Raw genomic sequence first — 21,374 nt, 5'->3', positions numbered from 1 at the left:
TTATTCAATTTCTATAATATTTTAGAAATGAGAAAGTTTTCAACATGGAGACAATTTAATGGTTTCCAGGGACTCGAGACAGGGAGGAGGAACATGAAGAATATGGGTTTGGTCTTGACTGTGGAGGTGGATACACAAGCCTGTGCATGTGATAAAATTGTATAGAACAAAACAGACAAGCCAAACAAGTTCAAATTAAAATGGGAAAACCTGAAAGGTCAGTGGATTGTATTGATTTCAATATCCTGTTTGGGACATTGTACTATAGTTTTGGAAGATGTTAGTATAAGGGGACACTGGCTAAAGAGTACATGGGATATCTTGGCATTCTCTCCTACAACTGCATGTGAATCTACAATTTTCTCAATAAAGAATTCAGTTATAAACTAGCAACAAAAACTTAGATTCTAACAAGTGTTAGTCTTGTTATTGAAATGCATTAAAGCCTCCCAATGTAATTGTATCAAGAGAGGGAAGAGAGAGAGAGAGAGAGAGAGAGAGAGAGAGAGAGAGAGAGAGAGATTTAGAGATTGAGAAGGAGGGAGAGAGAATGAGAATAACCTAGCCATGATCAGGAAGTAAAATTATTACTATTAATCAACAAAAATTAAAGTGTGGTCTACTTAAAGTTCTCAGTGGTAAGGCTGGAAATCCACATATGCTGTGAATGTCTGAAATACTGACACATACACACATAACTGTAGATATGTTGCCTCAACCTCAGTGTTTGGGTTCATGGTAAGTATTCTAGTAGAATGTTCTAATCCAAAAGAGAATTTAGGGATTAGAGCAGATTGGCATTTGATTTAGCCTCCTTAAATTTCTGCAGTACTCATTCCATACATTGTGATATGTTTTCTTGTCACCAAATATACCTAAGATGTATCATTACCTTACAGTATCTACAATCTACACAGTATCACTATTATTTATGGTCTTTCCGGTGTGCTCCAACTCTGCCATTTGTTGAGTAATTTGGATGCAAATATATTTAAATTTAGAATTTAATTCAAAATCTCTATATTTGGATTGTTATTTGAGTGATTATTTATATATACACATGCATATTTATATATATATAAAAGTTTGCTGTATATATTAGAAAGCCTTATAAAGAAGAAAAGTAGAACCACATAATGTAGATAAAATCACTCTTAAAAGTTTACATATTTTTACTACAATCATAATTGCTTTAAAATTTCAGTAAACAAGGGGCGGCCCGGGGGGCTCAACGGTGTAGCGCCACCTTCAGCCCAGGGCCTGATCCTGGAGACCCGGAATCGAGTCCCATGTCGGGCTCCCTGCATGGAGCCTGCTTCTCCCTCGGCCTGTGTCTCTGCCTCTCTCTCTCTCTTTCTCTTTCTCTGTCTCTCATGAATAAATAAATAAATCTTTAAAATTTCGGTAAACATATACTTTCTATGCAAACTTTTGCTACCTTAATATTTTATCTATATTTTCAACGTTGACAATGGTCACTATTTTATATACATTGGTAAGCAGTGTTTTTTAAAATATGCTTGTTTGAGGATAATAAAAAAAAAAACGAGAATTCATCATTGAGAAGGCAATGGACTCGAGTATAAAAGTACCTGATTTCCTGTGTAATATTTCATTCTTCACTGCTTCTAGGTACTCGCGTACCATGAAGTACTTAGTAGTCAAAAGCATAATCATTTGAAAAAGATTGCTGTGGGTTAAGTGAGAAAGGATAGGACAAAGTATGGGAAAATTAATGTAAGTATTTTTTGTTTGTTTTTAAACGTATACCTTTCTTATTTTGCTTTTCTCTTGATTTCTCAGTTGTTCTAGCTCCAGAATATAAAAACAAATAAAATAATAACCTCTTAACTATATTATATATATATACATGACTGTTTATTACAAAGATGCTTAGTAAAGATTTATATATTAATTTTAGAGTAAAGATATTCCAAAACAGGAGAGAAGGTTCCATTTACTCAATATTAGAGTGAAAATCTCATCTGTCTTTGGGGTAGTCGAATTCCCTGTCTAACTTCTCAAGTGTTTTGTGTTACGGAAACCTCAAATGTATTTTGTTAAATTCTTTACCCCTAAGGTTTAGACTCAAGTGTAATTTAAAGGAAATTCCATCCATATGTTTATAATTTAATATGTTAGGCTGTTTTTCTTTTCTTTTCTTTTTTATATTTGGTGTCCAAGAATACTCTTGAGCTACTTCTTTCAGGGATCTTTTGGCAAGATTAGACTAAATCACAAACCAAATATTTCAGTTTGGAATTCAGCATACATCCATAATGTAGATTCTGAACAATACCAAGACATTTTCTCATTTTGATCCTACATGTCAAAAATACACAGTTGAAGATTACTCTGTGGCACTAAAAGGACATTGCAAATAATTCTAATTAATATTAACTCAGAGTCAATCATTCTTTCTCATCCTTTAATTGTACTTTATTTTGGAGAAGTGTCAGTATTCTTAGTAATTCTTTAAAATTTCCTTATCTTACTATTTACTATTTAAAAAGAATGAATGTTCAATGAACTATTTTAACTGTGCATCTTCATCTACTCAACCAAATCTGTCAATTTCTAAATGTCTACTCTTTAAATATAGGCAGTGCCTTTTTTTTTCTATCCTGGCATAAAACCAGGCTTAGTAAACATGCATGATTTGGATGTAGAAATATAATCTTCATATATGTTACTGATTATTAATTTATGATCTGCAGTGGAGCAAACATTTACTGAGAACTTGATAATCTATGCAGACACTGCTTATTTTTTTAATCTAAAAAAGACTTTAGAAGCATGTGACATAACCTTGGAAACAATAATGAAACACAGAAATTTGTATTAAAAATACTTGGAGAGTAACTGATTTTTTTCTGAAGTCTTTGCTGCATATCATTGTAGTGAAAATGGGTTAAACAGAAATTATTTTCTGTAAATATTACTGACACTCCTAAATATACACAGAAGTTTAGCTTGGTCTACTAAATAATAATATTAAAATCATATGCAACTCAAAAATATACGTGCGTGTACTGTGTGTATATATATTTATATGTTCATGTATATACATACACACACACATAGGGTGTGCGGTGTATATTTTTTTGAGGTGATTTGGGAAGGCACTTTAAGGATACTGAATTTTTTTTAATTTCCCTTTTTTGAACAAGGAATTTAATGTTTGTTCAGAGAAGAAAGCTGGACTCCAACAGAGTCTCTTGTTCTGAGGCTAAAAGCGTGAGAACCAACATAGAGTGTTGGTACCACTACTTTCCTCTGGGTACAGTCTTCATGGCCTTTGGATTTTTCTTTTATAAGAAACACAAGAACGTGGTATTGGCTACTAAATTCTGCCTTCTGGGTAGTTTGATAGTTTTAAACTAAATTCTTCTTCTTGACCCTCACTCTCCGTAAGTTAACAGGCAAGGAGATCACACACTTTGCTATGGTATTTGGGTCAGGATGCCGATGTTTTCCCTGAACATTTGTAAAAGAAAAAATCTGGTGCAGTGGCAATAACTCTGAATTTTGAGATGAAAGATCTGAGTCATGTCCTGTCTCTGCCACTTATCAGTCAGGTATTCTGACATTGGTCCGGGCACCCATAGCTTCCTAATAGAATTTCCATAAGCATCATGCAAAGTATACACTAAAAGTGTTTTAAAAATAGATAACATTATACAAATGTAAAGAGTTATAACATCTGGAGGTTGTGCTTAAATTATACTAGTAGCATTTTATTCTCTTGGTTTGAACTTTCAGTGCCTCTTAAAATTTAAATACTCAGAACAGGGGAACATATCTGAATCCAAAGATCTGAGGAAACAGCATTCCACGCACAAGATCCTAAGACAAGAATGAACATGGCCTCTTCAAAGAATAGAAAGAAAGTCAACATGATTGGAGCCAAAAGGGAAGGTGAGAGGAAATGGGAGACAGGAATCAAGGCCAGGGAGTAAGGCCGGTGGCAGGTCATATGAAACAGACTGTGATTAAGCATTTTCATTTTATTCTAATTGTAATAGAGGCATGGGCAAGTGGTAATTAGAGAGTTATATAATTTTATTAAAATTTTTAAAAACATTTTTTAACTGCTGAATACCAACTGGACAGAAGTATTAGTAGGCATCTCAGAAGTAGTAATGCTGAAAGAAGTCGTGGTGGTTTCCACAGGATAGAGGCAGCAAAGGTGGAAAGAAATACATGGATTTGGGAAGTCATCTGAAGAAATGAGGTAGGAGAATTTGCTGACAAAATGTGGGTTAGAGAGAAACTAGGCTTTTGACTTGAACTATTGGATGGACAGTGGTACCATTTACTGGGAAGTTAATAATGGAAGAAAAACTTCCATTGTAACTTTGCAGCAGGCTGGGGATAAGAATTCAATTTTGTAACATTAGGTTGAGGTGGAGGTTTCTTTGGACATCCAGATGGAAGCACAGAGGCATTGTGTGTCTGGAGCTCAGGAGACATTAAAGGACTGGAGATAAGAACTTGACATTCATTGGCAAAGACATTCTATTTCATATTACCAAGCTTTGGACTCTCCAATATTTAGAGATGAGCATCAGGGAGAAACAAAGGAGGCCAAGGAGAAGGAGGTAAGAGAATGGTGAAAATCATGTGGTGATAAGGAAAAAATGTGATAAATGTGTTTAAAGAGCAAGGAATTTTCAATTGTTGTGAACACTGTTGTAGTCACATTAGGCAAGGGTAAAAACTGAATATGTGATTTGACAATATTAAGGTCCTCTGTGATCTTGACAAGTGGGATTTCTGTGGAATGGAGGGTACAGATTTCCAGTTGGAGTGGAATGATGAAAGGAGAGAATGTGAGGAAATGAAAACAGTGAAAATAAAACAACAGATGAAATAAACTGTCTCTTTTGTCATAGGAGCAGAGAAAGGGGGCATTACTTCATGGAGAAGGCGGTGATGCTGCAGTCAGTTGCTGAGGGTATACTGAAGGAAATGACCCACACAGAGGGAAAATTCATGTGATACCCTTGAAACAACCACGACAAGCTATTAATAACTCCATTTTATAGATGAAGCAATTTTCACATAATATAAGTTCCTAAGGTCACAAGACAGTAAAGGACAAAGCAAGAAATAGCCCAATTATGGAAAGAATTTGAAGTCACATTTATGTGGTTTCAAAATCCAATCTCTTTTTTCACTATATCACCTGATATAGGTTGAACAATGCCCCTCCCTGCCCAGATATGTCACATCTTAATATCTGGAAACTGTAATAGTTATCTCATATGGTAAAATAGATTTTACAGGTGTGGTTAGGTCAAGCCCTCTCCGAGTTGGGGAGATTATCCTGGATTATCTAGGTGGGCTTAATGTAACTGCAAAGGTCCTGATAGAAGAAGAGCAGAAAATCAGTACTGGCAGTAGGAGATGCGATGATGGGGACAAATAGTTGGGGTGGTCTGGTGATGGGGCCATGGGCCAAGGAATGTAAGGGACCTCTAGAAGCTGAAAGGGGCAAAGAAACATCCTCCCCTTAGAGCCTCTAGGAGAAACCAACCCTGCACACACTTTGATTTTGGCCAAGTGAGATTTATTGCGGTCATCTGAATTTCAGAAGTGTAAGATAATAAATCTGTGTTGCTTTAGGCCATTAAAGTTTGTGGTAATTTGCTATAGCAGCAATAGGAAACTAATCCACCACCTTTACAATGTTAGTCAACTATTTGCAGAATTGTCTATTGCTCCTAAGTTCATGTTAAATGTGTTTTATCATGGCACTGTCTAATGATTATACTGAATAAACAAATACTAACTTCTATGTTTAGAACATTGCTTTATTTGACCATCAAGGCAGGGATGACAAGGCACCTGGGTGACTTAGTCTATTAAGTATCTGCCTTCAGCTCAGGTTGTGATCTTGGGGTCCTGGGATCGAGCCCCATGTCTGGCTCCCTCCTCAGCGGGGAGTCTGCTTCACCCTTTATCCCTCCCCCCTGCTCCTACATAGGCACATGCTCTCTCTCAAATAAATAATAAAATCTTAAACCAAAGATGACAATCTTACACAACCTCTTGGGGGTGTATTTGAAACTTCTGAAGATTACTCTGGCAAATATTTTGGAAACAGGCCCTCAGTAGCCACTGACAGGGAGTAGCTATAAATATGAGGGATTCCAAGTTACCTCTTAAACTCTGGAATGTGGGTTTCTCAAATCTGTTCTTGTCCAGAAAAACAACTACCTTGCCCCATCTCTTCTAGATGTCCTCTATAACTTTTAATGAACCAGTAATCTTGTGATTTGGGGGAGTTGAGCTTTTTAAAGACTTTTTAAAATCTGATTTATAATTCAAAGGATACATTTTAATCTCTGTCACCAATATGGTCATAGCTCTTTACTCTGAAAATTAAATGCCAGCTCATACATAAGAGATAAAGCTTAACAAATAATATCTTGCATGATTTTATAGGAGTATTGCTTTGCTTTAGTAAGAAGTAGAGTACATGAAGCAAAGTATTTAGAAATATTATACATAGGTAGGGCTTACAAAAGTCTATGTACATTATGACATTTCTGCTTCTGATTCCAGATTTTTGTATTGCTTTTTGATGTGGGATAGATTTTAGCCAATTTGGATTATTAATGTAAAGAATGTACAATTGGGGAAATGAAACAGACTTTAAGAATAGTTTTTTTTTATTAAAAAGTTTTATAACTACATTTCAAAAGTAAACATGACAATCATTTGGACTGTATTCTCCAAACTTCATTATTAAGCCTGTGAAAACCTTCCAGTCAGCTAACATAGAGTAGTTGGCAGCGATGCACATTCCATCAAATGGGTGTGAGAAAATATTACTGAATCATACTGACAGGAAAGGGCTTTCTCTTGTTCAATGCAAAGTGTAACCAGACCTATGAAGAATTTCTGACTTAACCTCATACATTCTTTAGGAGCAAGTGTGAATGGGGTAAATGATGAAGGAATTTTGCTTAGGAAATGCATAGGGAAACTGGAATAGTTGGTGGTTTCAAACTCTGAAATGGACATAAATATTGGAAAATAGTTGATTGATCCAATATTTCAAAAAATGCGTAATTTTAACAAAGAAATAGATTTTCAATAATAAAAAATGGAAAGCATAACTGCTCTGTTTCAGCACTACCTGGTTTGTTGTGGAACCATGATAGGAATTATATATTATATATATATATATATATATATATTTATATTTATATTTATAGGGTATAGGAATATATATATATATATTTTATAGGGTAATTCACCTTCACATTATAAATTAATAATAAGCATAATTTTGAGTTATTGGCTATTTGTTCTTTGGGATTTTATTTTGATTTCTTTTTAACTAATATTTATGGACATAGTTACATTGCCCTCTACATTCTTTAATTTTCATGAAATTATACAAAATGATATTTACATAGTGATACATATTCCAGATTCAGGGTCACCTGTCTAACTTTGGAAAGTGATAGGATCTTTGACTTAACCACATTTTTTCAGTGCTCTTTCCAACAAAATGTGCACTCTGACTATTAGCCACCTGGAAATAGTAGCAAGATTATCCTCATATGAAAATTAGATTCAACAGGGCTTTCTAGTTCCACAGCTAATACTAATTTCATTTTTGGCGTAAGGTCTCAACAGATATTTTGGTTTATTTATTTGGCACTATTAAGTTGGATTAGATTGCATGAGAAAATTGGGATCATTTGTGGTTTTGTTCACTGAAACCTTGAAATTTAAACATAAATATTAGGAAATGCCAAGGAATTCAACGAGTGTCAGGCTCCCATGCAAATAGGTAATAAGTAACATAGGTTTTGTATATATTGTTAGAAGAAATATATTTAAGCTGTAAATTCAAATCTTAGGGAAAATATCTTTATGTTGCAATATTTGTTCAACTGGTGAGACATTTCAGGAATATTTTATAACAGAACTTACTTGAACCTGATTGATACCTTAAGTTCTACATAAGAGTAGTTAAATTATATTATATCGTCCAAGAAATTCTAAATGATCTAAACTTAAATTGGTAATTGGCAGGCAAAGCATTATAAGAGCTTCAACATGATCAGCCTGCCAGAAAAAAAGAAATTTTCTAAGCTTCATTACAGATGACACATTGACACTTTATAAAACGGAAATGGATTGTGGATTTTGGATCTTTCTTTATTCCTCTATTCATATTCTGAAGAAGTAAAACTGATCACTTTCTATGTCAAACCAATAAGGTTTTTGTTTTAAATGTAGTGTTTTTTTAATGTTTTTTGTTTTTTTTTTTTCTTCTTAAAGCCATGTAGAAAACATGGCAATTGTCTGGGAATGGTAATAAAGATATCAAGGTATGATGTGGAGGTGGCGGCCGCGTTGTTGCCCTTGAGCAGCAGTTGGCTTCTCCAGTAGAACCCGGGAGTAGGAGATTCAGAATCGAATCCCTTCTCCCTCCCCACTCCTGTGAGATTTTTTTGATCTTCAGCTACATTTTCGGCTTTGTGAGGAACCTTACCATCAAAGGCAATGGCCAACAATGTTACCAACAAGACAGATCCTCACTCCATGAACTCCCATGTATTCATTGGGAATCTCAATACTCTTGTGGTCAAGAAATCTGATGTGGAGGCAATCTTCTCAAAATACGGCAAAATTGTGGGTTGTTCTGTTCATGAAGGCTTTGCCTTTGTTCAGTATGTTAATGAGAGAAGTGTCCAGGCTGCTGTGGTAGGAGAGGATGGCAGAATGATTGCTGGCCAGGTTTTAGATATTAATCTGGCTGCAGAGCCAAAAGTGAACCGAGGAAAAGCAGGTGTGAAACGATCTGCAGTGGAGATGTACGGCTCCTCTTTTGATTTGGACTGTGACTTTCAACAAGATTATTATGTCAGGATGTACAGTTACCCAGCATGTGTACCCCCTCCTCCTCAAAACGCCAGCGTGTATCAGGAAACATCTCACAAAGGGGCAAAAGTGGCTTCAATTCTAAGAGTGGACAGCGAGGATCTTCTTCCAAGTCTGGAAAGTTGAAAGGAGATGACCTTCAAACCATTAAGAATGAGTTGACCCAGATAAAACAAAAAGTGGATTCTCTACTGGAAAGCCTGGAAAAAAATGAGAAAGAACAGAGCAAACAAGGAGTAGAGATGAAGAACGGTAAATCAGAAGAGGAGCAGAACAACAGCTCCCTGAAGAAAGATGAGACTAATGTGAAGATGGAGTCTGAGGGGGGTGCAGATGACTCTGCTGAGGAGGGGGATCTACTGGATGATGGTGATAATGAAGATCGGGGGGATGACCAGCTGGAGTTGATCAAGGATGATGAAAAAGAGGCTGAGGATGGAGAGGATGACAGAGACAGCGCCAATGGCGAGGATGACTCTTAAGCACATAGTGGGATTTAGAAATCTTGTCCCATTATTTCTTTACCTAGGTGCTTGTTTAATATAAAAATTTTCACCAGATCCTCTCCCCTAGTATCTTCTTCAGCACATGCTCACTGTTCTCCCCATCCTTATCCTTCCCATGTTCATTAATTCATATCGCCCTGCGCCTAGTCCCATTTTCACTTCCTTTGACGTTCCTAGTAGTTATGGTAAGTCTTACCCTGTAATTTTTGCTTTTAATTTTGATACCTCTTTATGACTTAACAATAAAAAGGATGTGTGGTTTTTATCAACTGTCCCCAAAATAATCTCTTGTTATGTAGGGAGTACAGTTCTTTCCATTCATACATGAGCTCAATAGTTGTTTCCCTAACTGCAAAGGCAATCGCATTAGTTGAGTAGCACCTGAAAGCAGCTTTGAGTTAGAGGTATGTGTGTTATACCCCACATAAGAATGCTATGTGGGGCTGTTCAACACAAATGTTCAACACAATGTATTTTTGTGAATGAGAGTTGGCATGTCAAATGCATCCTCTAGAAAAATAATTAGTGTAATAGTCTTAAGATTTGTTTTCTAAAGTTGATACTGTGGGTTATTTTTGTGAACAGCCTGATGTTTGGGACCCTTTTTTCTCAAATAAACAAGTCCTTATTAAACCAGAAATTTGGAGGAAAAAAAAAGATATGATATGGAGAGATTATTCTGAAATAGATTTTTTTAAAAAGAAATGGAGTTAATTTTTTTTATCATTGAGCATTATCTAAGAAATATATTACTTTCCTCAAATCATTTTTTTACTGAAAACCTAGAGTAAAGATAAGGCATCACACATGGCTTCAGCAACATGGTGAAGAGTAGGAGGCTAAAGACTTAGGAAGCAGGGAAGAGTCCGCTAAGAGCAGGATGGGGCTTATCATATGAATTCCACGCCAATTCTTTAAAATCAATTTCTAATTGATCAGTTTATTGATCAGTTATGCAGTTAATAATTTGATAATGACTGTTAGCAAACAAATATTTGTATCTTAAATGTTTTCAATTATGCTTATACTATGAGGACTTGGGGGGAAAGAAAAGTATCCAAGCTTTAAATAACATACAAATTTATTTTATAATATTTAGCTGCCTTTTTGTGCAAGTATTTCCTGCCTCTATCTGGTTTCAAAATTTTGCATTTACGTCAACAAATATAGACAAATAACTGCCTGTATAATTTGCCACAGTGTATGGATTTCTAAAATACTTACCCATGGACAGAACCTGAGCTTGACTGCAGTGGTGTGATCTTGCCTTTTGCTGTAATTGTTCACTCTCCTTTTTCTCTTACAACTGCTGTCTCACAGTTCATATTTAGTGTTCTCTTGCAAAACTTTCTAAAATAATTTTTTTTCTGCTTTAGACCCATACAGTATACATATTTTTGTTATACTAATCACTTGTGCATGTGTGACAGGCCACATTTTAAAATACAATGTGGTGTTTTACTTTCCTAAGTATTAAAATCTGATTTTTCTTTTTTGCTTTTTATCAGAGTATATGGCATCATATATGAAGGAATAACTGTTACTTAGCTTTATGTTTTGAATCTATATTAATCTATTTACTCTTTGCTTATGGCTTTTATTAACATTACTGTGCATGCATTAGTGGTCCTGTGCTTCTTAGGGGGAAAAAAATCCAAGAAGGATTTCATTTAGAATTCTTTTCCTATAGATTAATGGAAATAAATAAGTATAAACAATAAAACGAAAATCCCTCTGGACCCTTTTTTATTCTACCCTGATAGTATAACTTCTGCCAAAAATGCTTTTATTTCTGGTCCACCTCATTCTTCAGATAATACACGAGACGTCTGTCACTTCAGAGAGACTTTTTTTTTTTAAGATTTTATTTACTTATTCATGAGAGACACACAGAGAGAGGCAGAGACATAGGCAGAAGGAGAAGCAGGCTCCCCATTGGGAGCCAGGTGGGGAACTCGATCCCAGGACCCCGGGATCATGACCTGAGCCAAAGGCAGACGCTCAACCACTGAGCCACCCAGGTTCTCCCAGAGAGACTTTTTTAAGCATATATTATGTGTGGAATCACAATACACTGTTTATTTCTTTCAAAGCGAGTTAAAATTTGTGGATGTTAGTTTTATGTATTACTTTTGGGTGTTAACAAGGTCCCAGGATTGCAGAATCTGTGTGTATATTGTTCACTATCAACAGAGGAAGCCAAATGTAAACTTCCTGCTCTGATGTCAGGCCGGTTAGGGATGGAGGAGAGTCAATGAAGCATAGGTCTCACTACTGATACCCAAAGGTTGAGAAACCAAGCAGAGGTGAGCATGTGGAGAGAGACAAGAGTCTCTTGAGTAGCAATGTGATTGCTCCAAGGAGAAAATTGAGGGGAGGTTTGTGCAGGGAATGGACATCAGCATTACTGAAGCATGGACCACAGAAGCAGGATGACAGAGGAGGCTGCAGGGATTTACTAGCCCCAAACTTGCAGTTTCTTTAATCTATAATGAGATTAAACTCAAAGCACAATATCAGGATCACTTGACTAATTGGGATGTGATTTAATGGGAGATATTGGATCATAAACATAACCAAAATGGAAATTTGCCAAATATGTTTCTGCAATAACCTAAAGGATGATATTACTGTAGTGAAAATAGGTGTTTCGAAGTTGTAGGCAGTTGATATGGGGAGGCAGTGGCTCTGGGTTCAAATTTCCTTAATTCCCAAGCTCTGCTGACCCCTTTTACATGTATGACTTGGGCTGGTTACATTAGATCCCTAAGCCCTGATTTCTTCATCTCTAGGATGGAGATAATAGTAGCACTGAATATTTCCCTGAATAATATGAATATGATATAGAAATTTATTATAACCTTTATTACATGAAATTAAGAGCTTTTTTTGGTAAATTTCATTTATCTGTTGCTATCTCTGTTTTTTAAATATACCACCTCTCTTTCCAAAGAGAGAAAAGAAACTGAAAAAAAAATTATGCAGTAGTCCAAAGTGACATATTGGTGACTTTTTTTTTTTTTTTGACATATTGGTGACTTGAATAGCACTGAGGAAAACTGTCACTTTGCCTAAGAGACAGCCTGGGCCAGCCAGTTTGCAGGAATTTTTTTCCACTTTCTGGTCAGAAGGACTAACTGAAGTACAATATTTCTGTCTCCTCTTACAGATAAGGATAATGAGTCAAAGGTATTTTGACAAATTTATATAATTTGTCCAAGATCATCTATGTGGGAAGCAGAATCAGAGTGTGAATCAATAGAATCTGGAACTCAATGTCTTATACATTAAACTTATCTTTAGTGAAAAATAATGCTTAGCAATATTATTTATACAGAGTAGACCCTCATTTTTCATTTATTTGGTAATGTACAACATTAAAATACTTGCAGTCATCAGGGTAGCCGGGTTGTATGAACATTTTTAATAGCTCTATTGAGATGTGATTAATACAAATTATTGCACATATTTAATGTATATAATTTGATGAGTTAGAACATAGGCATGCACCTGTGAGCCCATTACCATGATGAGAGTAATAAACATATCCACCACCTTCAAAAGTTTCCTTGTGCTCCCTCACTCCTTTTTGTAGTAAGGACAATGCAAAATTCAGTGTAAGAGACCAAAGAGTCCATAACATTAAGATATTTTCTCATGCATCAAAGGCTTTGTACTACAACCACTGACAAATACTTTCACAGTTATTGAAATAAAACGTGAGGAGCATGCACATATGTATAGGGAAAATGAGTGCCTCGGTAGATACACATAAGGATTCAATATCCCCATTTACACTTGCTTGAGAAACACTTTAGAACAGGAAAAACTATTCAAGTTCAAGGACTGAATGATTAAACCCAACTCAATTTTGTTTAGTCAGATGTGAAAAAATACATAGTTAATTGGTAAGCAAGGTCTCCATGTACCAGAATCCAATTATAGACTCTTCAAAACACTAGTGAAATAAAAATTAATGAGACATTTTTAAAGACATTACAATTTTATGGTACTGATTTATTTTGAAAAATGGCAAGGATAAATTTAAATTTAATATGCTGAAATAACTTTCCTGTCTTTATTTTGGAATTCCAGCCAAAAAATATCAGAAATATCTTTAAATAGTGAATAACGAATACATATATATGTATATATATGTATATCTATGATATATGTTCACATATCATAAAATATTGCTTGTAAGAGTTCTTTATTTTCTTTTTTAATATTGAGCTTGGTTTAGTAATGGTCCAAGAAATTTGGTCAGCTATATTATCATTGCCCTCTGAATTGCAGTAAATGTAGGGAACAATTGCTCCAAATCAGCAGTAATTCAAATGTGCTTGGACATATACCAATGCTAACAAAAATAATTACAACCATGAATCTATATTATTATAAGTATTATAATAGAAAGTGAATTGGTTTGGCACCTCTACAGAACACGTGTTAAAATGTGTTTTTTACTTACAACTTGAAAGTGATATACATTTAATATTATATACTTTTTTTCTTACCATATAAAGACTTATGCTGGGGGTTCCTGGATGACTCAGTTTGTTAAGCAGCTGACTCTTGATTTTGACTCAGGTCATGATCTCAGGGTCCTGGGATCAAGCCCTATGCTGGGCTCCACACTCAGTGGGGAGTCTGAGAATTATATCACTCCTTCTTACTCTGCCCCTCCCCCAGCTCATACTTTCTCTCTAAAATAATAAAAGAAACTAAAAAAAAAAGACTTATTTATTTTGTAAGTTGTTAGTTTAATGACACCCCTTCAGTTGATTAAATGGATGGCTCATAAGGAGACAGTTTATGATCTGTTTTATATAGTTATATAAAAGCAAATAAAACAATGAGAGGAATTAATGTCATGTACATTAAATATTATTTATACCAATAAATCTTATTTGATAATAATGGGTAATATTATACCACCTCAGAACTTTATTAATTTATAGATTAACCTGCATGTTTTAAGCATTTATTAAAAAAATTCTACTTGCTGTCATCAATATGGCTATGTTGCAATATTGAATAAAGTAATGGGTGTACATACTGATAAGTAGGTCTGCTTTGACCGATTAATTTGTGTTATATATTTGGGAAGCTGCTTGTAATTCCTTTATAAAGCTTTGAAACTAAGACTACTCATTGTTATCTATGCTGGGAAGTCTTTTCATTTCTAGGAGACAGTTCATCGCTCCTTGAGCAGTGCTTCTTACAGAGCTTCCTACATACCGTAGCAACCCTGCACTGATTTGACACATAATATATACTAAAAAAAGATTGATTGAGTAAATAACTATACTTTTATAGTGTGAATATGTACTTTTAATTATCATGTGCTTGTCTCCCACTGAACTCCAAAATCTTTAAGAGAAAAACCATGTCTTATTCACAATATTTTTTTTAGAATTTATCATAATATTAACCATGGGATGAAAGTAATTCATGTATCAATCTAATGTCACTTTGAACTGGGAGTGACAGAAACTTCAACAATCACACCTTAAATAAAGTTAGGTAACCATTCTCACATTGTACGATAACCAGAGATTTCATGCCACAGTTCAATCATTAAATCAAGCCCTTTTCCTCTTTCTGTTCCATTATTTTAAGTATTATCAGGTGGCTGTTACACTTGCCTTCTTCCAGAATCATGTCTTTGTTTAGGCAGGAAGAAAGCAGAGGGAAAAAGTTTCTCATTTTGTGATTTTTTTTTTTTTGTTTTATAGTTGGGAAACTTTCCCAACAAATTTTCCCTCAAATCTCAGCCAGAACCTGATCCTATGCTAATGCATGGTCAATGACATGTAGGCCACCATGAAAGAGTTAGACCAATTAGGATTTAGCCCCTGGGATTAGAAAAGGGGCCTATCCTCCTGGAGATCAATAGATTCTGCCTTCCACTTAAATGGGTTGTGCTTGAATTAGCAGGGAAAAGAGGATCCCCGAGTAGTTAAGGAGTAGTGAAGGGACAATACAGATTACAGTAAATATTACCTGAAAAGAACTGGATTTGCTAAAATGAATTATTCATGTCGTATGCTATCCCCAATTGTATCTTTATATTTTTATTTGTATTCATTTGGCCAAATTTAATACGAGCAATTTCTGTTTCTTTGAGGCTAATTACAAATACATTAAGTTCTTCTGTATTTTTAGTTATAGTGGAAAAGAAAATATGCAATATTGAAAGATATATTGTTTTCATCCACCTTCTTTTTAGAATATAGGTCTTGCTCATTCCATTGCAATGGAAACTAAAATGTTAATTATGTTCTCTGTTTTAGACCCAAAAAGGTAAATATGAATTTAGATTCCATCCATCGGTTAATTGAAGAAACACAAATCTTCCAGATGCAGCAGTCATCAGTAAAACCACCTTGTGACATCGTAGCACCTGATTCCTCCCCCAGGGACACTTGTCATTCCTGTTTGCCACTTCAGGGGCTGCAATCACATGCTGCTCACAACTTCTGTGCACACTCGTGCAATACCAGTGAATGGAATATTTGTGAAGAGCTTCGCCTGCGGGAGCTTGAAGAAGTCAAGGCCAGAGCTGCCCAGATGGAGAAGACCATGCGGTGGTGGTCAGACTGCACTGCTAATTGGAGAGAAAAGTGGAGCAAAGTTCGGGCTGAAAGGAACAGTGCCAGGGAGGAAGGAAGACAGCTCAGAATAAAATTAGAGATGACAATGAAAGAATTGACCGAATTGAAAAAGAAACAGAGTTTGCCACACCAAAAGGTGTTAGAAACTACCCAGGACCTGAAGCATCCTAGTTTCATGGAAGTGTCCTCTGCACAAGGAGACCAATTTCAAATTGCTTCACAAACATGTAAGTCTATCAGAGAGTGTCTGGTGAAAAGAGAATTTCCTACAAAAGACAACACATATAGTAAGGTAAGAAAAAAGCTCCACAGAGGAATCCAGAGATTATGTGTGCATTTGAATGCAGTATACAGTAATGGGGAGGAAAGAGAAAATGACAAACCCAGTGATGACTGCATTTGCTTGCTTGGGCTGCCATACCTAGGTACCACAGATCTGGATGGCTTCAGCAACAGAAATCTATTTTCTGATAGTTCTAGAGGTTTAGGAATGTGAGATCAAGGTGTCAGCATGTTTGTTATCTTCTGAGGCCTCTTCTTGGCTTACAGATGGCCACCTTTTACTTGTGTCTTTACATGGTCTTTTCTTTGTGTGTGGTTATCTTTAAATTTCCTTGTAAAGACACTATCTCTAGGCCCACCATATTAACCTCATTTTAACTTAATGACATCTTTAAAGACACTGTACCCAATTCAATATCATTCTAAGGTACCAGGAGCAGGCTAAGACTTCAACATACCAGTTTTTGGGAAGAGACACAGTTCAACAGCCCATATTACTGATCTTAGTAATATTTTTAGCAAAATTTAGCATTTTTTATGTGAAAAGAAAATATTTAGAGAGATTTCTCTCCATTTACCCTCATTATGACAATAATAATAAATTGTTCATACAGTAGGTTTCATACAAAGGTTTGGGACTTTGGCTTCATGATTAATTCCTGTAAAATGGGTACTATAGGCAAATACCTTTAGGAAATGCTTCACATTATCCACTCGTGGAATTTCTTGATATTCTTAGAGTCTTGACATTTTTAAGAATTCTGCACAAAATAAACTTTTTAGAAGCTTTATCTAATATAGCAGTTTGTAACCTTATTTATCCATTTTCTTTAACCTGGTAAATACTGTTAACAACCCATGGAACATACTTTCAGAAACCTTAGGAATTCATTGTATTTCTTTAAATAATATCAATTTATATTGTTACTCCTTTCTAATTCCACCTCTAAAAATATAGAGCATGATATCTTGCTCTTCTATGATTCAATCTAAAATTTTAAACCTTTCTATTATGTATGGGATTTATGGTAGATATAACCTAGATTCCATTGTAAATAAAAAAGTTTTCATAGACTGAAATGTATTTCACTATAATGTAGAACATAGAAGGAAAAAAAAGGCTTAAGGAATGCAAGTTAAAGTTCAGTCATATATCTCAATTACAGACTGATGAAGAAATGAAAATAGTAATTGGATGGTGAATCATAATATTTATTTCCTCTCCAAAATATGTTTTCTTTATGTGTTTTCTACACTAGATTTAAAAAAATTAACAATAATTGTTTTATATTTTTTTCTTTTCAGGAAGAAGATTTGATTATTGACCAGTTAAGGTTAAATGAGATGAAACTTAATCTTAACAGCCCTGATTCATTCAAGAATGGTGGTACTGAAAACTGTACACTGAAATCTGCATTAAGACTGCAAGCAATAAACCTACCTTTGGAGAATGAAGTGTCTGAAATTTCAGCTTTGCAAGTGCATCTGGATGACTTCCAAAAAATTTTATGGAAAGAAAGAGAGTAAGTGCGAATCATTGTCTCCCTTAACCAAGTCTGATTTTTCAAACTTACTAAATTAAGTCTAGCAAACTGGCCATTTGATAATGTATTTTACCTATGCTTAGTCATTAAGTACTAATATTTTTTAAAAAAGTTTGATATGTATTCATTTTTGAATGTTTAAAATATTAAATATTTAATATGTAAGTATTAAATACACACACTACTGCACAGGCTGTGGGCCAAATGAGAAATCCAACAGCAAGTCAAAATATGTCTCAAAACACAGGAAAAAGAAAACACAATATTGTAAAACCTGTGAAATGTAGCAAAAGCAGATGTTAGAGTGAAATTTATGTTATAAATGCTTGTATTAAGAAAAAAAGTTCAAGACGCCTAGGTGGCTCAGCGGTTGAGTGTCTGCCTTCAGCTCTGGTGTGATCCTGGGGTGTCCGGATCAAGTCCCACATCAGGCTGCCCACAGAGAGCCGGCTTCTCCCTCTGCCTATGTCTCTGCCACTCTGTGTCTCTCGTGAATTAATAAATGAAATCTTAAAAAAAAAAGTTTAATAAATCACACTACACCACAAGAAACTAGAAAAAGAATGAACTTAGCTGAAATTTAGTAGAGGAAGAAAATAACAAAGAAAAATCAGAAATAAAATAGAGTCTAGAACAAATAATAACGTAACATCGAAAGTAATGACCAGTTGTTTTTAAAAAAATATAAACAAAATTGGCAATGCTTTAACTACATATACTAAGTAAAAGAGAGAGAGAAACTCAAAAACCAATATGAGAAATGGAAGAGAAAATAATACAAGAGATAACCACAGAAATACAGAGTGGGATAACATATTATCATAAACAGACTTAGAAAATAATAAAAAAAACAGATAATTCCTAAAAATGCACAAGTTACCAAGATTGAATCATGCATCTTGATTCCAATCTTGATCTTGATTTCCAAGTAGGAAATCTTTTTTGACCAGTAGCAAGAATGAAAGTTGAATTAAAAATAAAAAATCTTCCCCAAACAAAAAAGCCAAAGACTATATGGTTTCATTGGTGAATTCTACCAAATATTTACAAAAATAATTAATGACAAGTTTATCAAAATCTTACATATAAGAAGTCCTGAACTTACTAGGGAAAACCTATAAAGCTAGCTGGAGATTCCTCAACAAACTTGGCAAGCCAGAAGGGAGTGGCACGATATATTCAGAGTGCTGAGTGGTAAGAATCTGCAGCCAAGAATATCCAGCAAGGCTATCATTCAGAATATGAGGAGAGATAAAGAGTTTCCCAGACAAAAACTAAAAGAGTTCATGACCACTAAACCAGCCCCACAAGAAATATTAAAGGGAACTCTTGAGTGCAAAGGAGAGACCAAAAATGACAAAGACAAGAAAGGATCAGAGTAAATCTCCAGAAACAATGACAAAACAAGTCAAGTTCTGAATTTTGAAAAGTGATTTAAAACTTGTTAGTTTTTAGTTTTTATCATTCTTTTGTTATAACTTTGTTCTCGTCTCTGGCAAATTCACCTTAATTATATTTGAATCATTAATGTAAATGGCTAGAATAGCCAGTGGTTTTCACATTTCTACAGCATTAGCAGACTTCAGTGAATCAATACAAATGAAAAATATGTTAATATTTATAAGGGATAACTCAGTTTGTGAGTTACTGATTGCAGAAAAATGTGCTTTATTCATTGATCATTTGTGGTATAGAGCAAAGAAAACTAGACTTGAGATTAGATGACCTGGATATTTACCTTGGTTCTCACATATCCAGCTACATGATTTTGGGTTAGCCAAGATTGTGCTATTATTTCCTTTGTAAAAATATGGATAGTGGTGCCTATGTTCCAGTTATCTTTTGGTTTATAGCAACACTGCCCACACGATGGTTTGTGTTGAAACAACAGTCACCATATAATCTGTTCTTGAAACTTGAGCATGCTTTGTGTAGACAGCTCATCTCTCACTACATGTGGCTTCAGCTGAGATGGCTCAAGGCTGGAGATGACTTAAGGGCTGGGGGCCAAATCATCTGAAGCCTCCTCACTTACTCTCATATCTGGCACTTGATTTTGATTCTCCCCCTGGGGTCTTAGTCGGAACACCTGCAGGTGTCCTATCCGTTTGGCCACATGGATTCCTCACAGTGCCGTGGCTTGATTGAAAGCAAACATCTTGAAAGCACAGGGAAAAAAAAATGTGCTGTTTTAATTACTTTGTCTGAAAAGTCACATAGCATCACTTCAGCATTATTCACCAAATTATTATGAGGATCAAACACAAATATTGTCTGGGAAAGTGGCTACTGGTGTGAATTACTCAGTATGATTTATTTGTTATTCCTTCATAATCACCTTAGACAATGATTAGTTAGCATAGTGTGGAATATTTGAAACATGTTACAATATGGCCCCCAAATCTGAAAATCATTATTTCTCCACCTAGTTATAAGACTTTTAATGGGCAGGAAAATTTGGGGAAAAAATAGGTATAAATATTATTATATGTTATATAATAGTTTCAATTTTCCTAGTTTAAATAGATTGAAATAATGATAACATGCACACAGACCTTTCATGGATAGTATAAGCCCTTGATATGCCATTCTTTATCTGTTAACCAGAAATTTCTCTTTAGTCTCTCTAAATGTATTGCCCTACTAATTCCCTTTTTTCAGAGGCTTTATCTATACCTCGCCATATGAGTAGATTGTGATAATACAATCACAATACATTGTAATAATGTACCTGTCTATATAATAAATATTTCTTATTCTGTCATCAAGTATAAATTCCTAATAGATGCAATCAATATTAGTAGAAAGGAGAAAAAATTTGAATTAATTTTTAGGCCTGTACCCATATTAAAAATTAATTTTATCTGGAACTGTAGATCTCAGTCAAGTTCTAAATCTGTGTTTTATTTCTTGAAGGGTTTAACTTCTTAGTAGTTACAGACTTCTCTCACACCCACTCACACTGTTACTTCACTGACATAATGTAGTACGGACCATATGAAGCTGCTCCCTCCTACGTATAAACTCCCTGCGGTGCCAGTTTTAATGACACGCATGTGTATCTCTCTACACTCCCACTCAGACACACAGACGCACACGTATATATTTGACTCCCATGGAATAAATTAACAATCCCTATAGTAAGTAAATTCTTCAACTCTCTGGGACTTCAATATATAAACCATAATTGGGCCAGAGAAAAAGGGGGAAAGGGACCTCTGATTTCACTTTGTCTCTTCACTCTTCTCTCTAATAAACAGTCCCCATGGGTGTCATGTGTCCATGAATCAACATGAGCATGCAGTCCACGTGAGGCAATCAAAAAGCCTTTTCTCTATCACAAGAGACTGTTTCCCAAGGATATAGTATATGCTATTGCTATAAATCTGTCTAACCTTTTAAATTCTTCCTCCTGGAATCAGCAAGTTGATGGCTGGAGTTGAGAACATGTGAATATAATTTTTTCTATGTTCCCAGCTAATGGGAAAATTCTCTTGTCTAGGAATCAGCCAAGAGAA

At 35.0% G+C, this 21,374-nt stretch overlaps 2 protein-coding genes across 2 annotated transcripts in view; both read left to right on the top strand.

The window, feature by feature from the left end:
- The first annotated feature begins 8,417 nt into the window (after nucleotides 1-8,417).
- LOC129514560 (heterogeneous nuclear ribonucleoprotein C-like) lies at nucleotides 8,418-9,389 on the top strand. Its single transcript, XM_055333241.1, is given in 2 exon segments — nucleotides 8,418-8,929; nucleotides 8,932-9,389. Coding segments are annotated over 2 exon segments (858 nt in total). The 5' UTR covers nucleotides 8,418-8,529.
- Nucleotides 9,390-15,725: 6,336 nt separating this feature from the next.
- LOC129514464 (coiled-coil domain-containing protein 102B-like) overlaps nucleotides 15,726-21,374 on the top strand; it is a 187,733-nt gene continuing 182,084 nt past the window's right edge. Inside the window, 2 exon segments of the mRNA XM_055333039.1 lie at nucleotides 15,726-16,322; nucleotides 17,618-17,835. Of these exon segments, the coding sequence (XP_055189014.1) occupies nucleotides 15,726-16,322; nucleotides 17,618-17,835 (815 nt within the window).

Source organism: Nyctereutes procyonoides, unplaced genomic scaffold (genome assembly GCF_905146905.1).
Source record: "Nyctereutes procyonoides isolate TBG_1078 unplaced genomic scaffold, NYPRO_anot_genome, whole genome shotgun sequence".
Lineage (NCBI taxonomy): Eukaryota > Metazoa > Chordata > Mammalia > Carnivora > Canidae > Nyctereutes > Nyctereutes procyonoides.
Note: the sequence above shows the minus strand (reverse complement) of the source record. Positions and strands in the feature narration are given on the sequence as shown.